The following is a 26,510-nucleotide window of genomic DNA, read 5'->3' as shown; positions in this document are numbered from 1 at the left end:
TGATACATGAATTCAGCAAAGTTGCAGGATACAAAATCAATGTACAGAAATCAGTTGCATTCTTATACACTAACAATGAAGCAACAGAAAGACAAATAAAGAAACTGATCCCATTCACAATTGCACCAAGAAGCATAAAATACCTAGGAATAAATCTAACCAAAGATGTAAAAGATCTGTATGCTGAAAACTATAGAAAGCTTATGAAGGTAATTGAAGAAGATATAAAGAAATGGAAAGACATTCCCTGCTCATGGATTGGAAGAATAAATATTGTCAAAATGTCAATACTACCCAAAGCTATCTACACATTCACTGCAATCCCAATCAAAATTGCACCAGCATTCTTCTCGAAACTAGAACAAGCAATCCTAAAATTCATATGGAACCACAAAAGGCCCCGAATAGCCAAAGTAATTTTGAAGAAGAAGACCAAAGCAGGAGGCATCACAATCCCAGACTTTAGCCTCTACTACAAAGCTGTCATCATCAAGACAGCATGGTATTGGCACAAAAACAGACATATAGACCAATGGAATAGAATAGAAACCCCAGAACTAGACCCACAAACGTATGACCAACTAATCTTTGACAAAGCAGGAAAGAACATCCAATGGAAAAAAGACAGTCTCTTTAACAAATGGTGCTGGGAGAACTGGACAGCAACATGCAGAAGGTTGAAACTAGACCACTTTCTCACACCATTCACAAAAATAAACTCAAAATGGATAAAGGACCTGAATGTGAGACAGGAAACCATCAAAACCTTAGAGGAGAAAGCAGGAAAAGACCTCTCTGACCTCAGCCATAGCAATGTCTTACTCGACACATCCCCAAAGGCAAGGGAATTAAAAGCAAAAATGAACTACTGGGACCTTATGAAGATAAAAAGCTTCTGCACAGCAAAGGAAACAACCAACAAAACTAAAAGGCAACCAACAGAATGGGAAAAGATATTTGCAAATGACATATCGGACAAAGGGCTAGTATCCAAAATCTATAAAGAGCTCACCAAACTCCACACCCGAAAAACAAATAACCCAGTGAAGAAATGGGCAGAAAACATGAATAGACACTTCTCTAAAGAAGACATCCGGATGGCCAACAGGCACATGAAAAGATGCTCAACGTCGCTCCTCATCGGGGAAATACAAATCAAAACCACACTCAGATATCACCTCACGCCAGTCAGAGTGGCCAAAATGAACAAATCAGGAGACTATAGATGCTGGAGAGGATGTGGAGAAACGGGAACCCTCTTGCACTGTTGGTGGGAATGCAAATTGGTGCAGCCACTCTGGAAAACAGTGTGGAGGTTCCTCAGAAAATTACAAATAGACCTACCCTATGACCCAGCAATAGCATTGCTAGGAATTTACCCAAGGGATACAGGAGTACTGATGCATAGGGGCACTTGTACCCCAATGTTCATAGCAGCACTCTCAACAATAGCCAAATTATGGAAAGAGCCTAAATGTCCATCAACTGATGAATGGATAAAGAAATTGTGGTTTATATACACAATGGAGTACTACAGGGCAATGAGAAAGAACGAAATATGGCCCTTTGTAGCAACGTGGATGGAACTGGAGAGTGTGATGCTAAGTGAAATAAGCCATACAGAGAAAGACAGATACCATATGGTTTCACTCTTATGTGGATCCTGAGAAACTTAACAGAAACCCATGGGGGAGGGGAAGGAAAAAAAAAAAAAAAAGAGGTTAGAGTGGGAGAGAGCCAAAGCATAAGAGACTCTTAAAAACTGAAAACAAACTGAGGGTTGATGGGGGGTGGGAGGGAGGGGAGGGTGGGTGATGGGTATTGAGGAGGGCACCTGTTGGGATGAGCACTGGGTTCTGTACGGAAACCAATTTGACAATAAATTTCATATACTGAAAAAAAAAAAGAAAAGAAACCAGAGTGCTTAGGATGAGCACTGGGTGTTGTACGGAAACCAATTTGACAATAAATTTCATATACTGAAAAAAAAAAAAGAAAAGAAACCAGAGTGCTTAGGATGAGCACTGGGTGTTGTATGGAAACCAATTTGACAATAAATTTCGTATGTTGAAAAAAAAAAAAAAGAAAAGAAACCAGAGTGCTTAGAAATAGAGAAGCCTTTCTTCTTATTTATTTATTTATTTATTTACTTATTTATTTTGAGAGAGAAAGAGGGAGTGCATGCATGAACAAGCAGGGGAGAAGCAGAGACAGAGGGAGAGAGAGAGAATCCCAAGCAGACTCTGCACTGTCAGCACAGAGCCCAATGCGGGACTCAATCCCACAATCCATGAGATTATGACCATGAGCCGAAATGAAGAGTCAGACACTTAACTAACTAAGCCACCCAAGCGGCCCAAGAAGCCTTTCTAACCAAGATCATCCATCATCATGAGCATCATCACCATTTTAGTAACTGAGGAACTGAATTAAAATCTTTCTCCTAAGATTTGTTTCTTCTCTTTTTTTTTTTAAGTTTATTTATTTACTTAGAGAGAGAGAGAGCGCGAGTGAGGTGAGCGGGATCAGGGCAGAGAGAGACAGGGAGACAGAGAATCCCACGCAGGCTCCATGCTGTCAGCACAGAGCCCGATGCGGGGCTCGATCCCAGGAACCGTGAGATCATGACCTGAGGCAAAGTCAAGAACCAGATGCTGAACTGACTGAGCCACCCGGACACCACATTGTTTCTTCTCTCTTAAAGCAAACTAGACTGAGAGACAGAGAGAGAGAGAGAGAGAGAGAGAGAGAGCCAAGTAAGGAGGAGGAGAAAACTCACCATCCGAGGCAGAGGAGGACTCATCCTCATTTTCATCATCCTCCCACCGGGACTGAAAGCCTCCAGGACGAAGCAGCACTTTGTCTGACTTTGAAGTAGGCAGGACAGACATGGACTGGGAAAGTGGTGTTTTCTGCAAATTTGACTTGGAAAACAAGGTCTTGATCTTCGACTTCTTTTTCTTGTCTTTTGAAGTGGACTCATCATCGCTGTCGGCGGAGGGTGTGACGCTGGGAATGACGGCTGAAGCAGTATCGGACGCGCTATCCTTATGCTTCCCCTTGATCTTGTCCTTCAGCTTCCCAAATGGATTCCGAGACTTGTCTTTCATGGAAAGGTCAAACATGCTGGCGGTCATGTTGTTTCTCATAAACTGGATGTCAACCTCAATTTCGCCTCGCTCTTTATCCTTCTTTCCTGGTTTCGATTTCAAGGTATACCACCTACAAGGAGAAAGGCTGAGAGGTTACCTTTGAATTGGGCCTAAAACAATGTTCACAATGTCCATTAACTTGGCCTCTCTTCTTCTCTGCTACTACCAACCTCTTACATAAATGCATTCTTGGGCTCTCTTTGGAGAGTAGAGGGTGGGGTGGGGAATGAAGGCAGAACCTGTAGTTTTATTTTTGAGAAGACATCCCGTAGGCAAAGATAGGATCTGATTCTGTACTGAACGTACAGTCACTTAAAATCTTTATTCGATAGCTATTTCTAAAAATAAAATAAATATAACAAACATTCCATCAAATCCTCTCCTAGGGCTGGTATTTGGCTTCAATAGGGGAAAGATGCAAAGATCATACACAAACAGAAGGCAAAATGGAAATTGACACATAAATCTCAGAAAAAAGGGCAAGGGTTTGTAGAACCATCCCTGCCGGGGAGTTGACAGAAAACACAGGACAGAATAAAAAAAAAATTGTTTTTCAAAAAGAGTGCAATAAGCTAGTCACGAGATGACAGATATGGTATGATTCGATTTCTATGAAGTACCTAGAGCAGTCCAATCCACAGAGTAGAACGGTGGCTGTCCAGGGCCGGGGCCAGAAGTGAATAAGAATTAGTCCTTAATGGGTACAGTCTCAGTTTCGGGAAATAAAAAAGTCTGGACAAGGACGGTTGGCGGTGGCACAACAGTGTGAATGTATTGGACCAAGCCGTACACTAAAAAACGGTTGGTAAATTTTGTTACGTATATTTTACCACGCTAAAAAAATAATAAGAATTAGAAGTGGAAAGGAGGCATTCTTCCCTAGCTTAATACTCCTAAAAAGAGAAGATTTCAAACATTATCCAAGTATTTCAATGGGTCATTTGCAAACTACTTCAAGACAGGGCAAGTATTGTATCAGTCCAACTCGACTGAAAGACAAACTTCAGAAAAAGAAATCTCCCCTTGGCATGTTCCATCTGGTGACCTCCAAGAAGGCGAGGCGGATCCGTGGCATGACCACTACAGAGCAAATAGGTCTGAATCCACGGTCCACCGACAGCCATCCCCGGCGTTACCGTACAAACTGAGAAACCGCATTTGGATGTTCTTTGGAGTGACCTACTTAAGAGCTGAGGGCCGTGGACGTAAAGGAAATGACGGGTTTGCTCAAAAGAACACAGTTTCCTCCTTCACTCTCAGCCTGTCTTGCTCGCAGGGCAGATCCCTGCCCCACTACCTTAGCTCGTTTTACAACTGAGAGGAAAGGGGCAGAAGGAAGCAGAAACCTAACACTTAAATAGCATCTACAACATAACCTGGCACTGTGCACACTTAGGAACATCCTGGAATTAGTGTCCCAAGAATGACACACAGTAGACATTATACTCACTTTACAAAGACACTGAGGCTCACAAGTTAGGTGTTTCGTACAAGGTCTTACCACTGTTAAGGGGCATAGCCAGGATTCTGAATCAGTTCTGCATTTCTCCAAAGGTCCTATTCATTCTCTAACCCCAAGATTCCTGCTTTACACTCTTTGCTAACTCACCTCCCATGGGCCATGTTCACAACACACAGAGAGGAGATTCAAATTTAAATTCTTTCTAAATAAATAAACTTAAAAAAAAAGGGGGGGGGGTGCTGTGAGGGGTGCCTGGGTGGCTCAGTCGGTTAAGTGGCTGACTTTTGATTTTGGCTCAGGTCACGATCTCAAGGTTGTGAGACTGAACCCGTGTTGGGCTCTGTGCTGAGTGGTGAGTCTGCTTGGGATTCTCTCTCTCTAGGTGCCTCTGTCCCTCGCCAGCTCTCTCTCTTTCTCAAAACAAATAAATAAATAAATAAAACTTAAGAAAATAAATAAATTCTTTCTGAGGCAGGTTTAAGCTTCTCATTTAAAAGGCCCTAGCATAAGAAAGAAAGTACCGAGGAAAAAAGTACTAAGAAATGTTCTAGGAAGAAAAGGGGGAAATCCCACCACAGTCACCACCAACCATAAATCATGAGATTACATATAGAGTCCAGTATACAAAGTCATCAAGAACAACTTAAACTTGGGGCGCCTGGGTGGCTTGGTCGGTTAAGCGTCCGACTTCGGCTCAGGTCACGATCTCACGGTCCGTGGGTTCGAGCCCCGTGTCGGGCTCTGTGCTGACAGCTCAGAGCCTGGAGCCAGTTTCAGATTCTGTGTCTCCCTCTCTCTCTGCTCCTCCCCTGTTCATGCTCTGTCTCTCTCTGTCTCAAAAATAAATAAACGTTAAAAAAAAAATTAAAAAAAAAAAAAAAAACAACTTAAACTTGATTTTAAAAATACATCCAAAAATTGGAGAAAATGATATAAGCTACGATTCTGGACTTTTAAGAGGAAATTTTTTATGGTTTTTAAAACCACAATCCACAGCTGGGGGGCCGGGGGGGGGTGGGCAGGGCAGGGGAGACGCAAGGTGTTTATGGACAACCTCACCCCTGCCAGCCTAGTGTCTTCACAATATATTTTCCAAGACCTAGCCTGGAATAGCTTGCTTATTTGTCATTTAGATGTCCAGAGGATTATTTCTTTTTGTCATCTGCCCGTCATGCGGCTAAATGGTAGCCCTGGTGATGAAGGGTGGTTAGCTTTGGTAAATACCCACTGCAGGCACCTGAAAGGGGAAGTTGCTGAAGCTGAATGCAGAGGTTCAGATGACCACACCGGCCGCAAGAAGTTTGACCTCTTTGCCCACGGAAGCGGGGTCAGTCCGGCCTTCTCCCCAGCCTCCTCCACACAACTCGTACTGTTAGCCAAGCAGGGGATGCAAAGATGACCTTCAGAGCGTGCCATCGACAGTTCCTGGGACCAGCCCTCCTTTCCAAAAGTATCACCACCAGTCTGTTTACTTTGAGCGAAGCTACAACCGACTCTGGAATCCTCCCTGGGCACCTATGCCCAGGATCAGTCCCCGGGGAACTAAAGTGGGATCTGTTTGGGGAACTTCTAAAACCACTAGGAGGTGTGAATAGATGCTCCAGCAACTGTTCCTATCCTTTATTTTCACAGGCAAACCTCAAACCAAAGACCAGGTAGCCAAGAACAGCCACAGAGCTATTTAAGGATGTGAAAAGCAGACCGAATCACAGGTAAGCGTCCCATGCAAACGTTCAGAATTTTTAACAATCTGTGCTGGATTTGTTAAAGCTGGAAAAGAATACAGGAATTGTTCCATCTATCAACATGACATTCAAACCACTTAAGCAAGGAATCTTTGGCACAAGGATAATTTTATAATAAATGAAAGCCATGATTCATAAATGTCTCTCACCCTAAGAAATCCCAAACCAGATATACGTTTGTGGGTTTCCACATTCAAGCATCAATTTTATTTTAAGTGCTTTTTTATGCATTTGTTTTTTAGCTCACTTAATTCCAGCACCTCACGGAAGCAATTTTTGAATAACAAAGTCTCAGCAAAGCCACCCAGTGTAGGTAAGGTGGCAGTGTGGGTGTGTTCCAGCATTACCTTTCAGGTAGGCCCAGAAAGCTTGAATTATCTCTAAAATCAGGGCTGGGTTGATTTTCCTAGTCCAAAGGGCAGGGTACAGAAAGAAAGCCATAATCCCAAGGTAGTGAGTTTGTTTTAAGCCCGTATTTCTGAAAAATTCCTGCAACCTATCAAGAAAAATCAAATGATCCCTTCTGTAATCAAATAATTATTTTAACTTATAATTAAAAATTCAATTCTTTGGAAATTAAAAGGATCTCTGAATACATAAAAAGTGATAGGAAACATAAAAAAAAACTATATTCGAAAGTAATAACAGGCATAGGGTAAAAATTCAAATCATACAAAATGGTACAAAATGAAAACTTCAATCTTCCCACCCCTCCATGCCCCTCAGTCAAGGGATGATGGTCCTGGGCACACAAAAACAAAAACGCCCATTATCCAAACAGGCTACCCTGCTACTTTAGAGTTTTGGGGGCTTTGGGGTTTTAGGCTTTTTTAATCGAACACAAGACAAGGCAAGAGCTAAAAATACAGAAAAATTCATTTATGTCTTCTATTGCCTGGGCCCGCATCGTCAAATCTTCTGGGCCTTTCAATAGTCATTTTGAGAAAAGCTAGAATTATCCAACCATGCCCAATTCTCAGGGCCAGTCTGCTTTCAGAACGCACCGAGTCTCACTCCGGGGCTCAAAATACGTGGAAAGCTGATCACAGGGGGCCTTCCATCGGAATGCGGCAGGGTGAGGGGAGTATGGTTCCTACTCTTGGGAAATGAGAAGTCTCGCAGCAATGCAGGCTTTCGGGATTATCCTTGTAAAGGACTGGCCGGTATGTCTCAAAAATAACCTTTCTGCAGCTGAAACAAACATGTTTTTCCTTTGAAACATTCCGCAGGGCAGACACGTACAAAGAAATGATGACTTCAAAGATTCGCTTCCAATTTTTTTCTTACATAGCAGCCACTGGAAATACAAAATGAAAAGGCCAGATTCTGCCCTAAAAGGCATACCCTCCAGTGGGAAAGAGAGAGAGCTGGCTCACCAAACATCACAAAGTGCTCCATTAGAACCACTGTTGCCTTTTCTTTCTGACTTTGAAGCATGAGAAAATAATTAGACACGGAAAGAAATGCCTGCTAACGCATACAATTTCATCCCAAATAAGGGCTCTCACACACAAATAAGGTCCTCAGCAAAATTAAATACGAACCACCTACCTAGGGGCTCCAGCAAAACGAATTAATACTGCATACTTGTATTAGACACAGGAGGCTCCAGGGAAGGCAGGGAAAGAAAGACCACTATGGCTCTACGAGTCACTTCAACATTTTCATGTGTGTTAATTTCCAGGGCTCTCCGTCTGTGGGTCTGGTCTGGACTCAGGGTCAGTGGTAGACTGGCCCCCGCCCCAACCTGTTCCCTGCAAAATCTCAACCGTGACTTATAGCATGAGTCATCTCCATGGTAACCAAGCATCATGACACAGGGGATTATGGCCTCAGGTGAGGGAAGAAGCAGGAAGAACAGAAAGGCACCTGATGTAGTGTTTGACACAGAGGACACTCTCAATCTTTCATAGATGAAGAATTTTTAAAAAGCAACTCATTCGTTGTCTTCCCCAGGGAATAAAAAGAAGGCTGCACATGTGGGGTTAGCAGTTGAGAACATCTGAATGGGGTTCTGAAAAGGAGTGATTCCATATGGGTGAAATGTCCAGACTCTTCTCCCGGTAGCCTAGAAGCAATGGAGAGCAAACAGGGACAGAAATGTTTATGGCCTATAAAACGTCTGTGGTGTTCCCTACACGGGCGAGGCAGTTTCACATGTTTTGTTACTGCCCTTTGTAGCTGGTCTTGATTACCTTACTCTGACTACAGAATGACCAATCGGCCAACCTTGCCTCCCTCAGTGACGCTTCCCCTCTGCGCATTGTTAACAACTTGGAAGAACTCCTGAGAGTGGCAAATGGCTCATTTTTTTACCCCAACCCCTAAAACAGCCATTCTAGCGGCACTGAAAGGCCACCTGTAGCCACCAAACTCCATCCTGAAAACTGGTAAGTGGTGTGCTAAAGGAGGCAGAACAGAAAAAGCAGGTTGAAAACGCCCTGGGTCCCTTCCCTATTATTTGCTCTACAGAAATTCTCTTAGAAAGTGAGCACAACAAGTTACAGAGAATTTTTTGTTAATTTTTTTTTAATGGGCTTACTTTCATGCTAATGTGACCATTATCCCTTTTTACATATCTTCTTGAAGTGTTTTTCCTGTACATTTTAACAACCACTAGCTGAGACACTTCAGGCAAGTTACTTAACCTCTCTGTGGCTCAGGTTCCTCTGACACAGGGCTGAAAGCACCTAATTCACAAGGATGCTAATGAAGATTAAGGGACTTAATATATGTAGTGCCTGGCACTTAATAAGCATTCAATAAGTATTAGCTATAATCCTTACTTGGTTGTAACCAGAGTTTACATGTGATTTTATTTTTATAGCGTGTGGTGCGTTCTTGCCCTACAGTCTTCATACCCACCATTTCTAGTGGCTGTATGATATCCCGCCAAATGCGTCTATACCGTGGTTTACCCCCGCAGATAGTTCTCAGAAGGGAATTTAAGATCTCAACATTTCTGACTGGCTCTGCCCCTAGATAACCAAACCTATCCAACAAACACAAACAATAAAGATCTGCATTTGAAGGGAGGAGGAAATGGCTCAGTTACAAAGTAAGTCTGTATTATGCAATCTCCAAAATTAAAAAGTATGCGAGAGTCTTTTAAAACACCAGTCAGTGTGTATTTTCTGTAACTTACTGAGAGATGTAACGATCCTCAGATCAAACCCTTCAGGGTTTCTACACAGCAGACAAGACCCAGGGCTTCCAAACTACTGCACGGATATGCTGAGATGGCGTGACTGAAGTATAAGGATCAAGACATGTTTTCTAAGTTGAAATCACTCAATGCTAGACTCCTTATAGGTGAAGACTATAAGAAATAGCAAGTATCGGTATTTTAAGATTCTCTACAAATTAGAAAAACATCAACTCGTTTTTAAACATGGAAGTGCACCCCTCCTGTATTCATTTACTTGCCGTTTTTTTTTTTTTTTTTACTTGATCATATCTCAAAAAGCCACAAATGTTAATATTCTACCATCAGATCAGGTATCTCGCCTCTTGCCCAATTGGTCCGTCAAAGAACAATGTCGCGGCAACCACAGGGTCCTTTATTATTCATGCAAAGAGACTTGGGACAAACATGCAATGGTTTTTGTTCACCTTCTAAGGACCAGGACAAAAGGAAACAAATACACTCTAGCATAAGGGATCCAACAGTCCACTCCCCACCCCACAAACAGGTTCACACTCTTTCTATGAGAGTTCCTGGCAAGAAAGCAGAGTGTCTATGATTTATCGTGTAATCAGCTAAGTCCCAAGAAAGAGGAGGAGGGGAACCCACATTTTAAAATCCTGTTTTAACAACAAATGACTAGCAAAAATGCAAAGTTCCATTAGCATAAAAGGAAAACCCCAGTTTTGGTGCTAGAAGAGGCAACACCCTTGAAGAAATATCCCGGGACCCAGCGTGCTGCCTGGTGCCCTCCACACAGGACATCCATTCTTCATGATCACAAGAGGCCTTTTCAGACCAGGCTTTCTGGAAGCCTGAATTGTTCCACCTAGGTTAGCCAAGTCCTTTCTCATAAAAGAGTGTTTAAAAGGTGAAGCGTACAGCAGCCACACCTCTAGAAACATTTTTCTGGGATTTCTTATAAATGCCTCCCCTCTACTCCATTCAAAGCCCAGCATTCAGGAAAGGACACTTAATTAGTGCTGCCTTTTTTCTCTCTGCAGGCACATTCCTAAATGTGTCCCTCAGGGACACCCTGGAGACTAAAATCCTCGCTTTTTCTCTAACAGAAGATCTACAGCCTTCTCTCTGCAGGAAAGGAATTTCTCATCTCATTAGTGGCTAACTGCAGCTCCCTCGCCAAAGGCATCATTAGCAGAAGGGAACCTGCTTCCTTGGTGTTAAGAAAAGGCAACCGACAAGCCACAGCCCAAACTAAGAAACTGAAAGAGCAGAGCTTTGACCTCATACCTCCGGCACCCCTGGTCTTTGATCCACTGGGCTAATTCTAAGATTAAACAGTTTTCCGTGTCCACGCAGGCAAACAACCGCCCGCTCTGTGCCTACAGGGACCTCAACCATTCACTCACTCACACAGATGTTACGAGCTCCTGCGTTGGGTCACACAACAAAGAACAAGACCAAAGTGGTCCGGGGCCAAGGGAAAGGCAGGCAGAGTCAGACTTGGTCTCCTAAGCCACAGCTCGGGCGCAAGATCTGACCCAGGACACCTTAAGAGGAGAAGCTCTCACTGCCAAGTCTTTTCCCAAACAAATATCTTGGCAGTGGACCGATTTTCTTCAAAAGCCAATACAAGGGTCCCGGTGTTGATTTTGTTGGAATTCAAAGGCCCAGAGATTTAGAGATCTGCACAAGACCCAGAACCAAAGGTCACACAAGGAACTGCTCTGAGATGAAAATAAAGCCCAAAATGACCTCCTATCACTTTCTCCATTAGCCTAGGGCTTCATCCTTCTGGAATTAGCCAGGGCTGGCGTCTCCAAAGTGTAGAGTGAGGAGCACAGTTTTCTAGGATGTATGGCAACTAAAATTGTACTATTTTTAATAGATACCTAAGATTACTGTTAAGGGCGAAAAGGGTAAGGTCAGCAAACCTATGTCAGAGTGGGTGACATTTTAATAAGCACATGTATTGCTTTCCATGTAATTATAACATTTTTTGGTTAATCGCTACAATTAAAATGACATATCAAATACTATTCATAAAAACCTCCCTCCGATGGTAGTTACAGAACTACAATAGAGGTCTTTGTAACCAAAAGGAAGTTTAAGCACAACAAAAAAGGCACAAGACTCTCCTGTATGCTCACCTTCCCTAATGTGAAAAACATGTAAATGGTTAGCTTACTAGAGTTTTATTTTTCACTTATAGTTTTCTTGTTCCTAATGTTATGTACTATTTTCCCTTTTTTAGTCCTACATTCCTTGAAGCAGTGACCTCATCAGCTGTGTTAGAGTGCACCGGTGAGATTTTACCAGCTACGTACACTATTACAAAACAAAGACTCGGCCTGTTTTAAAACTGTAAATACTTGGAGACACACATATACACACCCTGGTTTCCACCCTGGTTTCAATGGTGTTTCCTACTAATTCCTTCCAACAGGAGACTCAACTCACAGGTGTCACTGCCCAAAGCTGTCTTTGTAGTGGTGACCTCACTCTGCTGGGGAAAGAAGACACCATCACTTCCTGGTTCATTTTCAACAGCAAGCTCTCTTTATTTTATTAGTTCATTCTTATCACTTCCTCTTCTCTCCCCCCACCCACATCCAATCTATCACAAATCAGGCCAACTACACTTCCAAAATATCTCTGAAATCCACCACCTCTGTCCACCTCCATGGCCATCACCCAAGTGCAAGCCACCACCACTGGTGGCCTAGATTACTGTAACAGCCTCCCATTTTGTCTATCCAATTCCAGGCTAGGCCTGCTTTGAATCCATTCTCCACCCAACGGCCACAGTGGTTTTTGACAACGTGGATCACAACACCCTTTGCTTTTAATACTCCGTGACTTCTCGCTGCTTTTAAATAAAACCCTGCCTTCCTCTTCAGCCTCCATCTATACAATCCCTCCAGCTTCCCAGGTGTTCCAGCCTCAGGGCCTTTGTGCAGGCTGTTCCCTCTGCCTCGGGCCCTTTTCCTCTACTTGTCACCAGAAAAATCTCTTTGTACTTCAGGTTTCTGCCTCAGAGAAGCATCCCCTTCTTTAAGCCATGTCCTTCCTGTTCTTTCCTCTTATGATACCCTGTTCTCTTCCTCCACAGTACTTATCATAATCCATGATTATTTATTTATGTGTTCATTTGCCTAACGTCTGTCTCCCCCACAAGGCTCTGAACTTCCTGAAAGCAAGGATCGTGTCTGTTTTGGTCACTATTGTTTACACCCCAGTGCTTGGCACCTAGAAGGTATTAAAATACATTTACTAAAAATACAAGCATGAGATCTTGCCATCTGCCACAACATGGGTGGACCTAGAGGGTATTATGCTAAGTGAAATAAGTCAGACTGAGAAAAACAAATACATATGAGTTCACTTCTATGTGGAATCTAAAAACCGGAACAAATGGCAGAAACAGGCCCATAAATACAGTGAGAACAAAGTGGTGGCTGCTAGAAGGGAGGGGGTGGCAATGGGCAAAAGGGGTAAAGGGGAGTGGGAGATACAGGCTTCCAGGTGTGAAAGGCATCGGTCACAGCCGTCAACGTGCAGCATAGGGAACAGTCGGTGGTACTCTAACAGCACTGCATTGACGGATGGCGGTGAGTATAGCACAGCGTATAGCACTGTCGAATCACTATGGTATACACCTGAAACTAACGTAGTATTGTGGGTCAACTACAGTAAAAAAAAAAAAAAAAAAAAAAAGTACTAAAAATATGGACTTTAAAGACAAAATAAAGGGGGGGGGGGGCGGTTGGAACTTTCCCCAAGCTAACTAAATATCTTATAAACGAAGTCGTAACCAAACAATACCATGAGCTCCCAGGTGGCTCAGTCAAGTAAGCGTCCAGCTCCTGGTTTCGGCTCAGGTCATGATCTCACAGTTCTTGAGTTCGAGCCCTCAGTCTGGCTCTGCACGGACAGCCCAGAGCCTGCTTGGGATTTCTCTCTCCCCTTCCCGGGCTTTCTCTCTTTCTTTCTCTCTCTCTCTCTCTCTCTCTCTCTCCCCCCCCCCTTTCTCTCTCTCTGTCCCCCGCCCCTCAAAAAATAATAATAAACAAATAATACCATGAGGAACATGAGGGAGCATCTTTCCCATCACCGGAACAATGACTCTCCCCTTCTTAGTCATTTCATTCCATGGCTACAACCAGGTTGGGGTTACTTGTCTCAGAGCTGACAGACAACTCTGTCTCAAGCACTGAGCTGTCAGTTTCCTACACTGGAGTAGGAGGGGACTGTGAGAGGCAGGAGGGTTTCCAGAAAGGCCCAATGTTACCTTTAAGGGGAATCCCAAGAAAGGAAAAATTTAATCAGTAACACTGCTCCAATTTTCCAATCGGTTACAAAAAAAACCTAACTGCACTTAGAAAACTTAACAGTATAAGCACAAACACTGACTGCTTTTTTTTTTCTTAACGTTTATTTATTTACAAGAGAGAGCAGCAGAGGGGCAGAGAGAGAGGGAGACAGAGGATCTGAAGCAGGCTCTGTGCTGACAGTTCGGGGCTTGAACCCATGAACCGTGAGAGCGTGACCTGAGCCAAAGTCGGACTTTTAACCAACTGAGCCAACCAGGTACCCCTGACAGCTTATTATTTATCTCTCTGGTCAATTAAATCATTTCTCCACATCCAACTCTCCCAGGAAAACAACCATTGAGCCTTTATTTCTTTTTAATAGCCCGGATTTCCTCTGGCAACTTATTATAGCAGCTTACTACACTTATAGTTCTTCAAAATCTCAAATCTTTCATGTGCAACCAAACTCCCTCTTGCATCTTCAAGAGACATAAGAAAATGACTCTCCATCACTCACTCTCCCTTCACAGCTGGAAGACTATTACAGTATTAAGTGTCATGATATTTAGTTACACAATGGCCTTTCAGTCACTAGCCTGAATGGATGTTTATTTTAATCTGTTTTTAACAGATTATTTCCCCCAAATTTTGTTGCTCTTAGTATCCTAAAAAGGTACCCCCCACCCTTCTGGCCTTTCAGCTTCAGGTCCGTTTTATGAGCGTGAGACTTAACTGGTTCCCATTTCACCAAGGCCCAACTGTGACCCCAGGTCTTTAATAAGTGCAAAAGAAACACATTTCAATTTCTTCTTCTTTTTTTAAATATTTTTTAATGTTTATTCATTTTTGAGAGAGAGAGAGAGAGAGAGCGAGCATGAGTGGGGTAGGAGCAGAGAGAGAGGGAGACACAGAATCCGAAGCAGGCTCCAGGCTCTGAGCTGTCAGCACAGAACCTGACGCGGGGCTCAAACCCACAAAACGTGAGATCATGACCTGAGCCAAAGTCAGATGCCCAACTGACTGAGCCACCCAGGTGCCCCCATTTCAATTTCTTCTTAGCAAAAGGGGCCACACACTATTCCCTATTAGAAGTATCCTACCTCTATGTCAGTCTCCACTTGGTATTTTAAAGATGTGTGTCATCACACTAAATTTGAGGTCCCCCAAATTTGAGTCATGAAAAACATATTTTCTGAACTCCAAACATATGATGGATGAGGGCTTATCAAGAGAACAAAGGGAAGTATGAGCACAGTTAACTCTTAACGTCTTGAGTTTCTGGACCCGTGACAAAAGTCATACTCTAAATAGCAGCAACTCTTCTTTGCTAGAGATTAACACACATGCATGCACACGCACGTGCACACACACACACACACACACACACACACACACCTGGAAACCAAAATTGAACTTATGTTTTCTTTCCAGTTTTTATTTTATTTTTTAAAAAATTCTGTTTTAATGTTTATTTATTTTTGAGAGCGAGACAGAAACAGAGCATGAGCAGGCGAGGGGCAGAGAGAAAGGGAGACACAGAACCGAAACAGGCTCTAGGCTCTGAGCTGTCAGCCCAGAGCCCGACACAGGGCTCGAACTCACGCACCGTGACATCATGACCCAGCCGAAGTCGGACGCTTAACAAACCGAGCCACCCAGGCGCCCCTGTTTTTGGTTTTTAATGTCTAAGGTGTAGTCAAACCATTAATAACTAGTTCAAATGATTTTCCTAGCCCAACCAGTTTCCTTCTGGTAAACTTCCACCTCTCTCGGTATGCAACACTCTCCACATGTCAGCCATCTTGAGCACCCAAGTGATGTACCAAGGCATCAGAGAAGCTCGGTTTCACTAGGTTCCCTAGCACCCTGGAAAGTCCCAGGAAGTGGCAGATGGAAAGCTTGCAATTTCACCTACTGCTGATGGGGCAAAGACTTCCTTTGCAGTTACAAAAAAAAAAAAAAAAAAAAAATACACATCAACTAAGCATCATTTTCCTACAAAGTTGATACTGCGACTAAGTGGTAATCAGCTCCTACAGTAGACAGGAGGAACCATCTAGGTTTAGGATTACACTGGAGAGAATGACAGAAAGGAAGATGTAGACCTCTGAACCCTTTCTGAAATAGGGAACTTAAGGAGGTTTTCATTCCTCACAAAGCAGTAACAGAACCTTCTGAGCCTATACCCAGGCCCCATTAATCCAGGAACCTGGAAACATCTTATAAACATCAATTAAGCCGGTAACAAGCTCCACGTATAAATAGGGAAACTTGGGTGTTTAGAGATCGAGTCGCTTGAAGCCTAACAATGAGTCAGGACCAGAGTGGGCACCCGACCCAGGAATCTGGAACCCTCATCTCTGGCAGGGACATGTGATCTATCCTTCAAGGGAATAAAATGTTCCAACAGAAACAGACGGCAGAAACAGATGATAATATCCACACATCTTGGGATGGGACAAGACAAAGGACAGCCAATGGCGCCCAGTTGAAGCCAGAAAGGAAGCCAACCCAAGGCCCCAAATGTCATTTAATCAAATGGAAAATTAGCATTGCTTCAGCACCTCCTTAGCAAAGACACTGCTCACCTTCTGGCTTGTAAGTTGATGCCAAGAGATATCCTATCCATCCTCACCTCAAGGCTCTCTATTTTTATCTGATTTGAATTCAGAAAATGCCTATTCATCTTTGGCCAGATAAGTGAATCGGGTAATACATTCACAAGCATGCAAGCTGAAATTGGACCCACCCTGCAGAAAAGGGAATCTGGTAACTTCAAACCCTCTGGCTTTTACTGTCCTGTTCACAAGGGAAAGTGAAAATGCCGTGTATATCTAAAACACCCAATGTGAATCAGTATGCTTCACCAACTGTAGGACCTGTGGTAATATGACTGACGTGCCTATTTACCGTCCAGCACAAAGTAACCAATTAAGCTAAGGAGCCCAGCTTTTGGTATAAGATATGAACATAATCAAATGCTCCATGGCAAACACCTGTGAAAGAGAACAAACAAATGGGTGACACCTTGAAGTGAACTGGGTGTTGTCCAGCTTTCCCTGTGGGAGCGAGATACCCTAGCACAGAACTCCACACCTAGAAGCCACTGAGAAGCCACAGGCGAGCAGTCATCCATTCTGAGTAGGACCAGAGAGAACCTGACAAACTCCAAAGAGAAACAGTGCCTACCACCCACTTTAGCTTGGCCAAGGGCAGACCTTGGCTCCAACCAGCACACCTTACTAATTTGGGGCCCAGGACAAACAGGGTTAATAATTTTCAGTCTGAAAAGTTAAATTGTTTTAGCATGCTTTGGGGAGGCAGGGGAGGAGGGGGTTGAAAAGGGGAGGAAAGACAGGCAAATTCTCTTCACCAACCCCTTAAGCAGTGCGGTCACACTGCAATGCCTCTGCTCTGCCCCTCGGTGAGCCTCTGGGTTTCACTCCTCCACTTAATCCTCCCTGCGTTCTGGCCCCGCCATTCCCAGCTCAGTGGCTAGGACAGTGAAATACCCAGGAGCCTTTCCACAGAAGCTAATGTGTGTATCACACATACACACTACCCACAGTAATAAGAATTCGTCAGCCCACATGTATTTTCAATTCATCAAAAATTCATTAAGCGCTTACTAAGTTCCGGGCGCTGAGCGTCTCCCTGCAGATTCAAAACTACCCCAGGTACTCCCCGCCCCCACCCCGCACGCCCGCCGCAAAGAGCCCACACGCTGGGAGAGCTGGGGTTGGACAGCCGAAGGAGATGAAGTTAGGTGAGAATACGGTGACCGGCCGGGGAGATCCCTCTCGAAAGGCCTCTCTCCCTCCGTCCCTTTGGGACGCAGCGGCGCGGGGTCTGCCGCGCGCTCTCTAAGTGGATCTCAGCGCCAAGCCACACGTTCGCCCTGCACCTCCCCGCTCCGCGTCCCCTCCCCCGGCCCGCACTCACTGGGTCTTCCTGCGGCCCTGGTCCCGGTGCAGCTCCCGCAGGTCCACCTCGGCCCGGCCCAGGAACTTGTCGAGGCCGAGCAGCGAGCGGTGCAGCACGGTGAGCTGCAGGGTGGCGGCGGCCGCGGGCGCGGCCCCGGCGGACAGCAGCGGCGGCAGCTCGAAGGTGGCCTCCTCCCGCCACACCGGCGCGCCCAAGCTGCGCTCCGACACCGAGGTGGCGTACTTCTCTTTGCCCACCTGGATCACCGCGTACGCATCGCTCGTGCCCCCGGGGCCCTTGGCCCGCAGGCCCCGCGCCTGCAGCACCGTCACCTGCACGTGCGTTGGGGACCACACGGCCCCCGGGCCCCGGCCAGCCGAGGCCGCCAGGGACATGGTGAGCGCGCCGCGGCCGGCTCTGAAACGAAGAGAAGATCACCGGGATGTGCGGCCCCTGCGGCCCACCCCGCCGCCCCAGCCGCTTTAAGGCTTCCGGCCACGCCCCCCCCCAGGGCCCGCCTCCCCAGCCCGGCCGCCCCGCCTGCCCCGCCCGCCCCACCTGCCGCGCCGGGCCGGGCCTCCGCCGCACTGGCTGGAGAATACCGGGGCGCGGGAGGCCGGCGCGGCCGGGCGGGGGCGGGGACTTGGAGAATTCCGGCGTGAGAGGTGTGGTTAGTTAAGGGACAAGGTCCCCAACTGCCAAAGGTCGCACGGCCCAACCGGAACTGGCCGGGGCACTGCCTTGGGAGTCAGACCTCTTTTCCAATCTGGCACCGCCAATTGGCAGGTGTGTGAGCTGGCACAGGTTACTTAACATCTTTTGGTCTCAGTTTCTTCATCCATAAAATGAGATAACAATCGCCTCAAACAAGTGCTGTAAAAAAATAATAATAATAACGTAGCCTGGCACGCGGTGAGTTCTCAATCAAGAGTAGCTATGAGGGTGATAATGAACGCGATTCCAAATTCACCGCCTTTTCCGTTTGGGACAGTCGGCGGTTTACTCTGGAGAACGGTGGGTTCTGGGATGGCGCCAGGTGGGCGGGGGAGGAGGAGGATCGTTCGAGGGCCAGAAAAGGGGAAGGTAAGGGGGGGGAGACGGCCTGGAGGTGGTGTGGGAGTGTCTTATTTTGCCCTGCCCTCACCAAAAAAGGTGAGGCTAAGAGGCTAAATTAGGGAAGGAGAATGAAAGAGGAAGTGAAATTAGGATTGCTAAACCAGACCTCAGGAACAGAGTGCCATTCCCCCGCCCCCCCCCCCCCCCCCGCACAGTTCCCCAATTCTCCCTGGCTGGATCCTTTTCAGTCTCTCCCTTCTTCTTTTTATCTCTCAGCTCCCAATCATTTACTTCCTTGTTCCAGATATCCATTGGATTGGCAGATTCCCTTCGTTCCCAATATGCTACCTCAAAGGTTCAACCATGGGCGGGCCATCAGATTGGAAAGGGCACTTTGAACGTTTTAGGTTATACAGCTAAGGAAAGGCCCAGAGGAGAGAAGTAACTCGTTCAGGGTCCCACAACAGAGCCAGGACTAGAACCTAGGTGTCCTGACTCCTGTCCAATGTTTTTGCTACAGAACTCCAATCTTGAATTGCTGCTAGTTTCTCACCTGATCACTAGGCTATCCTCCCTTCAATTCACACTACACATTGCTTCACTGACCTGCGTAAACCTGCAATTTTGCCTCACCACCAACTGCATATACTTCAGACTTACGATTTCAAGGCATTCCTATTTTGTCCCCACCCTAACTCATCCTTCTCTATCTCCCAAACAAACCTCCAGGCCTGTGCTCACTCGGTTGTCCTGTGGCTGCCCTGCCAACCCCTCTGCCTACCCAGGTCCTGCGACATTTCACCTAGATTTCCCCCACGGTTTAGCTTCCAGTAGTCCCTGTCAGAGCGGGGACCAGGTGGTAACTTACTTGTGTCTTCCATAGCCCCTGGCAGAAACCTGGGTACACAGTAGGTACTCACAAAGTGCCGTGGAATTGAAGAGTTTGCAAGTTGTTCCAGCCTATATCAGTACATAGCATTTCCTGTTACCATGGAAGAGATTAGAAGATACATTATGCCTCAGGTTTGCAAGGGAGGGTAGCTACCCTGTGGGTAAGACCTATTCAGTACATTGTAAATATTTAATGGTGATAGAAAGGGAAAAGAAAGGAGGCACCAGACAGGTAAGTGATGGGAAAGCCTAACAGAACTCTGTTGTTTTGGTGCCATTCCCCCCCCCCCTTTTTTTTTAAGTTTATTTATTTTGAGAGAGAGAGAGAGACAGCCCGTGGGAGGGGCAGAGAGAGGGAAAGAGAGAGAATCCCAAGCAGGCTCCACACTGTCAGCGTGGAGCTCCATGCCAGGTTCAAACTCACAAATGGTGAGATCATGATCTGAACCAAAATCAAGAATCAAACACTTGGGGCACCTGGGTGGCTCAGTTCCCAGGCTTCGGCTCAGGTCACGATCTTGCGGTTCGTGGGTTCGAGCCCCGCATTGGGCTCTGTGCTGACAGCTCAAAGCCTGGAACCTGCTTTGGATTCTATGTCTCCCTCTCTATCTGCCCCTCCCCTGCTCATGCTCTGGCTTTCTCTTTCTCAAAAGTAGATAAACATTAAAAAAAAAATTAAAAAAAATAAAAAAGAATCAGACACTTAACCGACTGAGCCACCCAGACACCCCAACCATTTCCCTTTCTTGACAATATATTAGTGTCATTCAACCTCATGACTCCATTCACTATCATAAAGGTTTATTGAGAACTTACTTGGTGCCTGGCATGTGCTAGGAACTATGGAGGGCACAAAGCCTTCTGAACAAGATCCAGTTCCAAGGCACACACTGACAACTGCTGTAAAGGAAGTTCTGTACTAATAAAATGCTTTGGGGGTTTTGAGGTTGGAGTGATTTTTCTTGGTGGGTGGATTTTTATGAAGGAAGTGTGGTTGAGCTGAGCCCTAAGGCATATACCGCATTTGACAGGCAGAGAGGGGGGCACGGGGGAAGAATATTTCAGAAAGAACAGCCTATGCAAACTATGAGGGCCAGAGAGTTCATGACATGTGCAGGGGTTATGAACACCCCATTGGGGCTGGAATGTGGGATATTTTAGGAGGACACTGGGGGTGGGTTGTAGAGATACCTTGGTAAGACAGCCGAGGTAGGTGAGCCCAGATCATGTAGATCATGAACACCAGGCTAAGGAGTTTATACCACTGTGTTAGGCCAGGGTGAGCCACCTTCAGAGGGTTTTGAGCATTGGCGTGATGAGGCTGTGCTTCAAGTTGTAAGGCAGGTATGAGCTGAAGTAGCCTGGCAGCCAATATCATGGCAGGTCACAGCCAGATGGTTTCATTTTCACCTGGGGACTGCCTGCCTCTGGTGCCATTCCACCCTGCCACTTACTAATCCTCAGGGTCTATTTCAAGTTGGTACCGTATTAAATAAGGCATATACTTCCCTCCCGGATTTCCTACCTGTGCACTGCTCAACTACATCCCAGCTGAACAAAGTCAGAGATTTGGGGTCAAAACTGACCCTGGGAGGGGCACCTGGGTGGCTCAGTCAGTTGAGCGTCTGACTTCAGCTCAGGTCATGATCTCACCGCTCCGTGAGTTCAAGCCCCACATGGGGTTCTGTGCTGACTGCTCAGAGCCTGGAGCCTGCTTAGGATTCTGTGTATGTGTGTCCCTCTCTCTCTCTGCCCTCCCCTGCTCGCGCTCTGTCTCTGTCTCTCAAAAATCAACATTAAAAAAAATTTTTTAATTAAAAAAAAAAGCTGACCCTGGGAATAAAGTTTTTCAGCTCTCATCTCCTATCCTCCCCCACACTCACATTGTTAGTGCAGCCCCACAATAAAGATAGCAAGGAATTAAACCTAGCTGGAGAGCTTCATTGGCTGAGTATGACACAAAACATCCCTTCCATTCATGGACAGGATTAGAAGACAAAGTGTGGGGAGGGGGGGAAGGAGGGAGGAAAAATTATGAGCACCTTGTGACGTCATGTGTTTGGGTTTCTGTCAGACACATAGGCTCTGTGGTTAGAGCAGAGGTGGTAGGTAGGCTGGGGAGGACATGGCTGCCCTACAACCTCAAGAAATCAAGATCAAGATCCTTCCAGACACAGGACACTGGCAGGGGCTCACTCAGAGGAGTGTGGGCTCACCAGAGCCAGGCACTGGAGATTTGTTGGAGAAGAGAGAAGCCAGGAGCTAGAGCACAAGGTGTGCTTGGAGCTGGCTTACCGCCTGCTAGACGCCTTGGTGGCTGTTTTCTCCCTTCCTCCAGCCAGAGCACATTGTCCCTCAAGACTCACTTGCTGACCACCGGGGGGTGAGCCTGTCTTCTCCCAATATTACAGCCCCCCAGTCCAGACCGGGGGGTGTGCAGGTGCAATGACAAGGACCAGAAGCCCTGTTCCCCACTTGCACTCGGAGGAATCCACCTGGGCGTCCCTCCCACCCTCTCCAGCAGCCTGGGCGGTCCTGGGGCGGCTGACCCCTCGCAGGTTCACTGCATTCCAGGAGTGTTTATAAACACCTCCACAGCCGGGGTGGGGCAAGATGACTTCTCCTTCCTCTGGCCGGCCGGCCTCTAGCCCTGATGGAAAGAGGAAAAGAGTTTCTGTGAGACCTGAGCACGTGGACAAGGTGCCTGGCAGGTTGGACTGGACAGGTTAGCCCTCCTGCCCTCCTTCCACAGAGGAGCACACCAGGACTTCAGACACCAGCTGTGCGGTTGGGTGACCAGGGGGGGGATTTGCTTTTAGGAGGAGCCGGGAGCAATCCCCCAGGATGAGGTCTCCGGTAGAGTCATGCTGGGGGTGGGAAGAGCGAGCAGAGGGAGAGCCGTTCACTACTCTGCCACTGCCAACCAATCACTCCTGCCCACAGCTCCTCAGTCCACCCCCAACTGCAAGAGATCCAACTCAAAACCCACCTCTGGAGGCGCTGAACGAGCTAATGTGCTAGCCAGCCCCAGGGAGGAGCAGAGAGAGGCCGGTAATGGCTGCTCGTGTTTCTCCTTTGCCTCGGACTCTGGGGTGTGGTGACAAATGTCCACACATGACTCATTCACTGCCGTGCTTGGTAAACAGCCTTCTGGCTTCAAGTCCAGCCGCCTCAGACTCTTGCCCACTCTGACCAAGGAGACGATCAAGGTGCATAGGCTCTGTGAGCAAGGGGCTCCCCTCTCAGGGCTCAGCGAGCCAGGGAAACAAGTCCCCAACATCAGGCTCTCTTTCCACTGCCCCAGTGGGTGTGGCAATGCGGAGGTTAAAACTGTGGCCACACTGGACAGAGGATGGTCCCAAGAGGCAAATGGCTAACATTTCCCCCTGTGGTCTTGCTGGCAATGTTACTTTGTTTAACAAAGCTTGCGTCATGAAAGACACAAAGGCATTCTCTTTCTAATTTGCCAAGTCTCTTCAGAGAAGGCCCTGGAATCTTCCAAGTGAAAAGTTGTCTAGAGACTGTGGACCCCTTACCTTTCCCTTCACCTCTCCCTTTAAGAAATTCCTTCTGGTTTCCTAGCTTATTTCTTGTGCTCTGATTCGGCACTTGTTTCATTCACCTGTAAGCATCTGGAAGCAGGAAATGTGGGCTTCACCATTTCCAGATCTCCCGATGCCCTGCTAGCAGAAGGCAGGTCAGGTTAGGCAGGAGAGGCATAGAAGCCTTTGAAGCCTCCAGCATTTGTCCAGTCAAGGCCACTGGTAGCAGAACCCAATAGAACCGTCTTTTGAAAACATAGGTTGATTCTTTCTGATTATAAAAGAAATATGTGTTCATTGTAGATACAAGCCATGCTTCATCTTTCCATAATCAGTGTCACGGCATAGGGGGAAGGAAGGCAGAAGTTCCGAGCATTTACCCCTCTGCAAACTGTCCCATTGGAAGCTACCCCTCAGAGCCTTGTTCTCCTGGCCTGGTCCATGAGCCTCCGCTTTCTCAACCGCTGGGCCCCTGGACACAGACCTGCAGAGGCAGAGCCGGCCAAGACGTGGTGTAAGCAGCCCACCGTCCCTTCACTTCGCTTCCCCTTCAACGCCACAGCACACGGCACAGCGCTGACGGGCATGTCGACTGCTGACCCTAAGGAACTATAACGCAGGCCGGGAAGCCTCAAGGCAAGCCCAGCATTTGACAGTTCACTAAGTCCAAGGTTGGGGGTGGGGAGCACAGCCAGAATAAAGCTCCTTACCTAGGGGTTCCCTCTAGGAGGCAACCTTTTGAACCAGGTTCAAACCAGGTCCTATCTTTAAGCACCCTCTTCTTACCTGCCCTTATAGTCCCTCTGATGAAATCTCTGCCCACCTTCGGAAAATGAGAAAGAAAATATTGTCAATAATCATAATACCTGGGTGGCTCAGTTGGCTAAGCATCTGACTTTGGCTCAGGTCATGATCTCACAGTTCAGTTCGTGGGTTTGAGCCCGTCATTGGGCTCTGTGCTGACAGCTCAGAGCCTGGAGCCTGCTTCGGATTCTGTGTCTCCTTCTCTCTTTGCCCTTTCTTCTCTCTCTCTCTCTCAAAAATAAATAAATGTTAAAAAAAAATTTTTAATAATTTTTTTTTTTTAAGTAGGTTTCATGCCCAGCTGCAGCCCAACACCGGGCTTGAACTCACAACTCTGAGATCAAGACCTGAGTTGAGATCAAGACTGAGAGATTTAACCAACTGAGCCACCCAGGTGCCTCCATTCATAATTTTTCATAAACATAGGTATTGGAATCTAATATATTCAGAAAATAGAAGAAAATGTATAACATAGAAACAGATTTTTTTTTAAACCACAGCCATAGTAAAGGAAAGAAGGTGAAAAGGAAAATGTACTATAAACATTATCAGCAGAAAAGCGTTCAGCTTGGTGAGTCTTCAGCACCCAGATCAGGAAACAGCACAGGATCCACACCTGCAGAAACCATGCTAGAGTCCCTCTCAGTCCCTGGGTCCCTTCCTTTCCATAAGGTACCTACCACCATCCCAGGTTCTGTCCTCTACATTAGTCTTGCTATTTTTGAACATTGTATAAATGAATCATACATTAGGTATTTATTTGGAGTCAGGCTCCTTTCACTCAGTATTACGAGAGTCACCAGTGGTGTTCGTGTATAGTAATTTGTTCATCTTTATTGTTTTATAGCAATACATCACAATTTATTTTTCATTCTACAGTTGATAGACATGGCTTGTAGTGGGTTGAATGACGCTCTCCCCGCCACCAAAAAAAAAAAAAAAAAAAAACAAATGTATGCACGTCCTAATCCCTGGAACCTGTGAATGCTACTTGTTTAGAAAATGTGTTTCTGCAGATATAATTAAGGATTTGAGATGAGGAGATCATCCTGGATTGTCCAAGTGGGCCCTAGATCCAATGACAGACATTCTTAAAGGAATGAGTCACAGAGGTTATACAGAAGGGGCCAAGGCCATGAGAAGAGGCAAAGGCATCCACAAGCCAACGAATGCCCATAGCCACTACTGGCAGCTGGAAGAGGCAAGGAACAGAATCTCCTCTAGAGCCTCTGGAAGGAGTGTAGCCCTGACATTTTGACTTCAGACTTCTGAGCTCCAGAGACAACAGAGAGAGATTTAATTACTGTTTTAAGCCACTGAGTTTGTGGTAGTTCATTATGGCAGCCACGGGAAACCAACAAAGAGCTATTAAGAATAAATTGCTGTACATTCTCATGTGTCTTTTTGTACATGTACATGTACATAAACATACACACACACACCCCTAAGAATGGAATTGCCAGGTCGTAGGGTTGGGTATATGTTTAGCACTCGGAGATATTGCCAAATAATATTTTAAAGCAGTTACACCAATTTATACTCCCACCAGTGCTGTTCGAGAGATCCAGTTTCTCCACATTTTTGTCAACCTTGGCATCGTCAATCTTTTGTATGTGGCCCTTCTGGGAGATGCGCGGTGGTTTTAGTTTGTATTTACCTGATGACTCGTGAGGTTGAGCACTTGTTTATTAGCCATTTGGATACGGTCTTTTGTGATGTGCTATTCAGGTCTTTTGTCCATTTTTCTTTTCTGTTATCTATTTTATTGATTTGTAATAAATATTTGTATTGTTACATAATATATATATTTCTATTATATCATACATATAATATATAATACTTTGTATATGTAATATATAAAAATGCTTTGCTAATATCTTCTCCCACTCTGTGGCTTGCCTTTTCACTCTCAGTGGTGTTCCTGGGTAAAAAGTACTTAGTTTTTTTTTTAATTTTTTTTTTAATGTTTATTTATTTTTGAGACAGAGAGAGACAGAGCATGAATGGGGGAGGGTCAGAGAGAGGGGGAGACACAGAATCCGAAGCAGGCTCCAGGCTCTGAGCTGTCAGCACAGAGCCTGACACGGGGCTCGAACTCACGGACTATGAGATCATGACTTGAGCTGAAGTCGGACACTTAACCGACTGAGCCACCCAGGTGCCCCAAAAAGTACTTAGTTTTAATGAAATTTGAGTTATTCATCTTTTCTTTTATGGTTAGTGCTTTTGTGTCCTGTTTACGAAATCTTTGCTGCCCCCAAAGTCATGAATATATTCTCCTTTATAATCTTCTAGAAGCTTTATTGCTTTACCTTTCACATTTAGGTTCGTTATCCATCTGGAATTAATCTGCATGTATTGTTAAAAGATAATTTTTTTTTTTTTAAGATAAAATCATGGGGTACCTGGTGGCTCAGTTAGTTAAGACTCTAACTCTTGATTTCAGTTCAGGTCGTGATCTCACCATTCACGGGAT

At 45.8% G+C, this 26,510-nt stretch overlaps 1 protein-coding gene across 5 annotated transcripts in view; it reads right to left on the bottom strand.

Moving 5' to 3' along the window:
• Positions 1 to 18,204, bottom strand: part of RAB11FIP1 (RAB11 family interacting protein 1) — a 34,562-nt gene extending 16,358 nt beyond the window's left edge. Inside the window, exons 1-2 of one of the 5 annotated variants that reach the window (XM_042983487.1) lie at positions 17,760 to 18,204; positions 2,780 to 3,222 (exon numbers count right to left, since the gene is read on the bottom strand). In XM_042983487.1, the coding sequence (XP_042839421.1) occupies positions 2,780 to 3,222; positions 17,760 to 18,136 (820 nt within the window). In that variant the 5' untranslated portion in view covers positions 18,137 to 18,204. Of the gene's footprint in view, positions 1 to 2,779; positions 3,223 to 7,363; positions 7,551 to 7,910; positions 8,084 to 17,759 lie in introns of those variants that run through there. The other 4 variants (XM_042983490.1, XM_042983488.1, XM_042983489.1 and 1 more) reach the window with 4 other exon arrangements.
• Between the last annotated feature and the right edge of the window lie 8,306 nt (positions 18,205 to 26,510).

Source organism: Panthera tigris, chromosome B1 (genome assembly GCF_018350195.1).
Source record: "Panthera tigris isolate Pti1 chromosome B1, P.tigris_Pti1_mat1.1, whole genome shotgun sequence".
NCBI classification, from domain to species: Eukaryota; Metazoa; Chordata; class Mammalia; order Carnivora; family Felidae; genus Panthera; species Panthera tigris.
The sequence above is the reverse complement of the archived record's forward strand: the minus strand, read 5'-3'. Positions and strand labels throughout refer to the sequence as shown.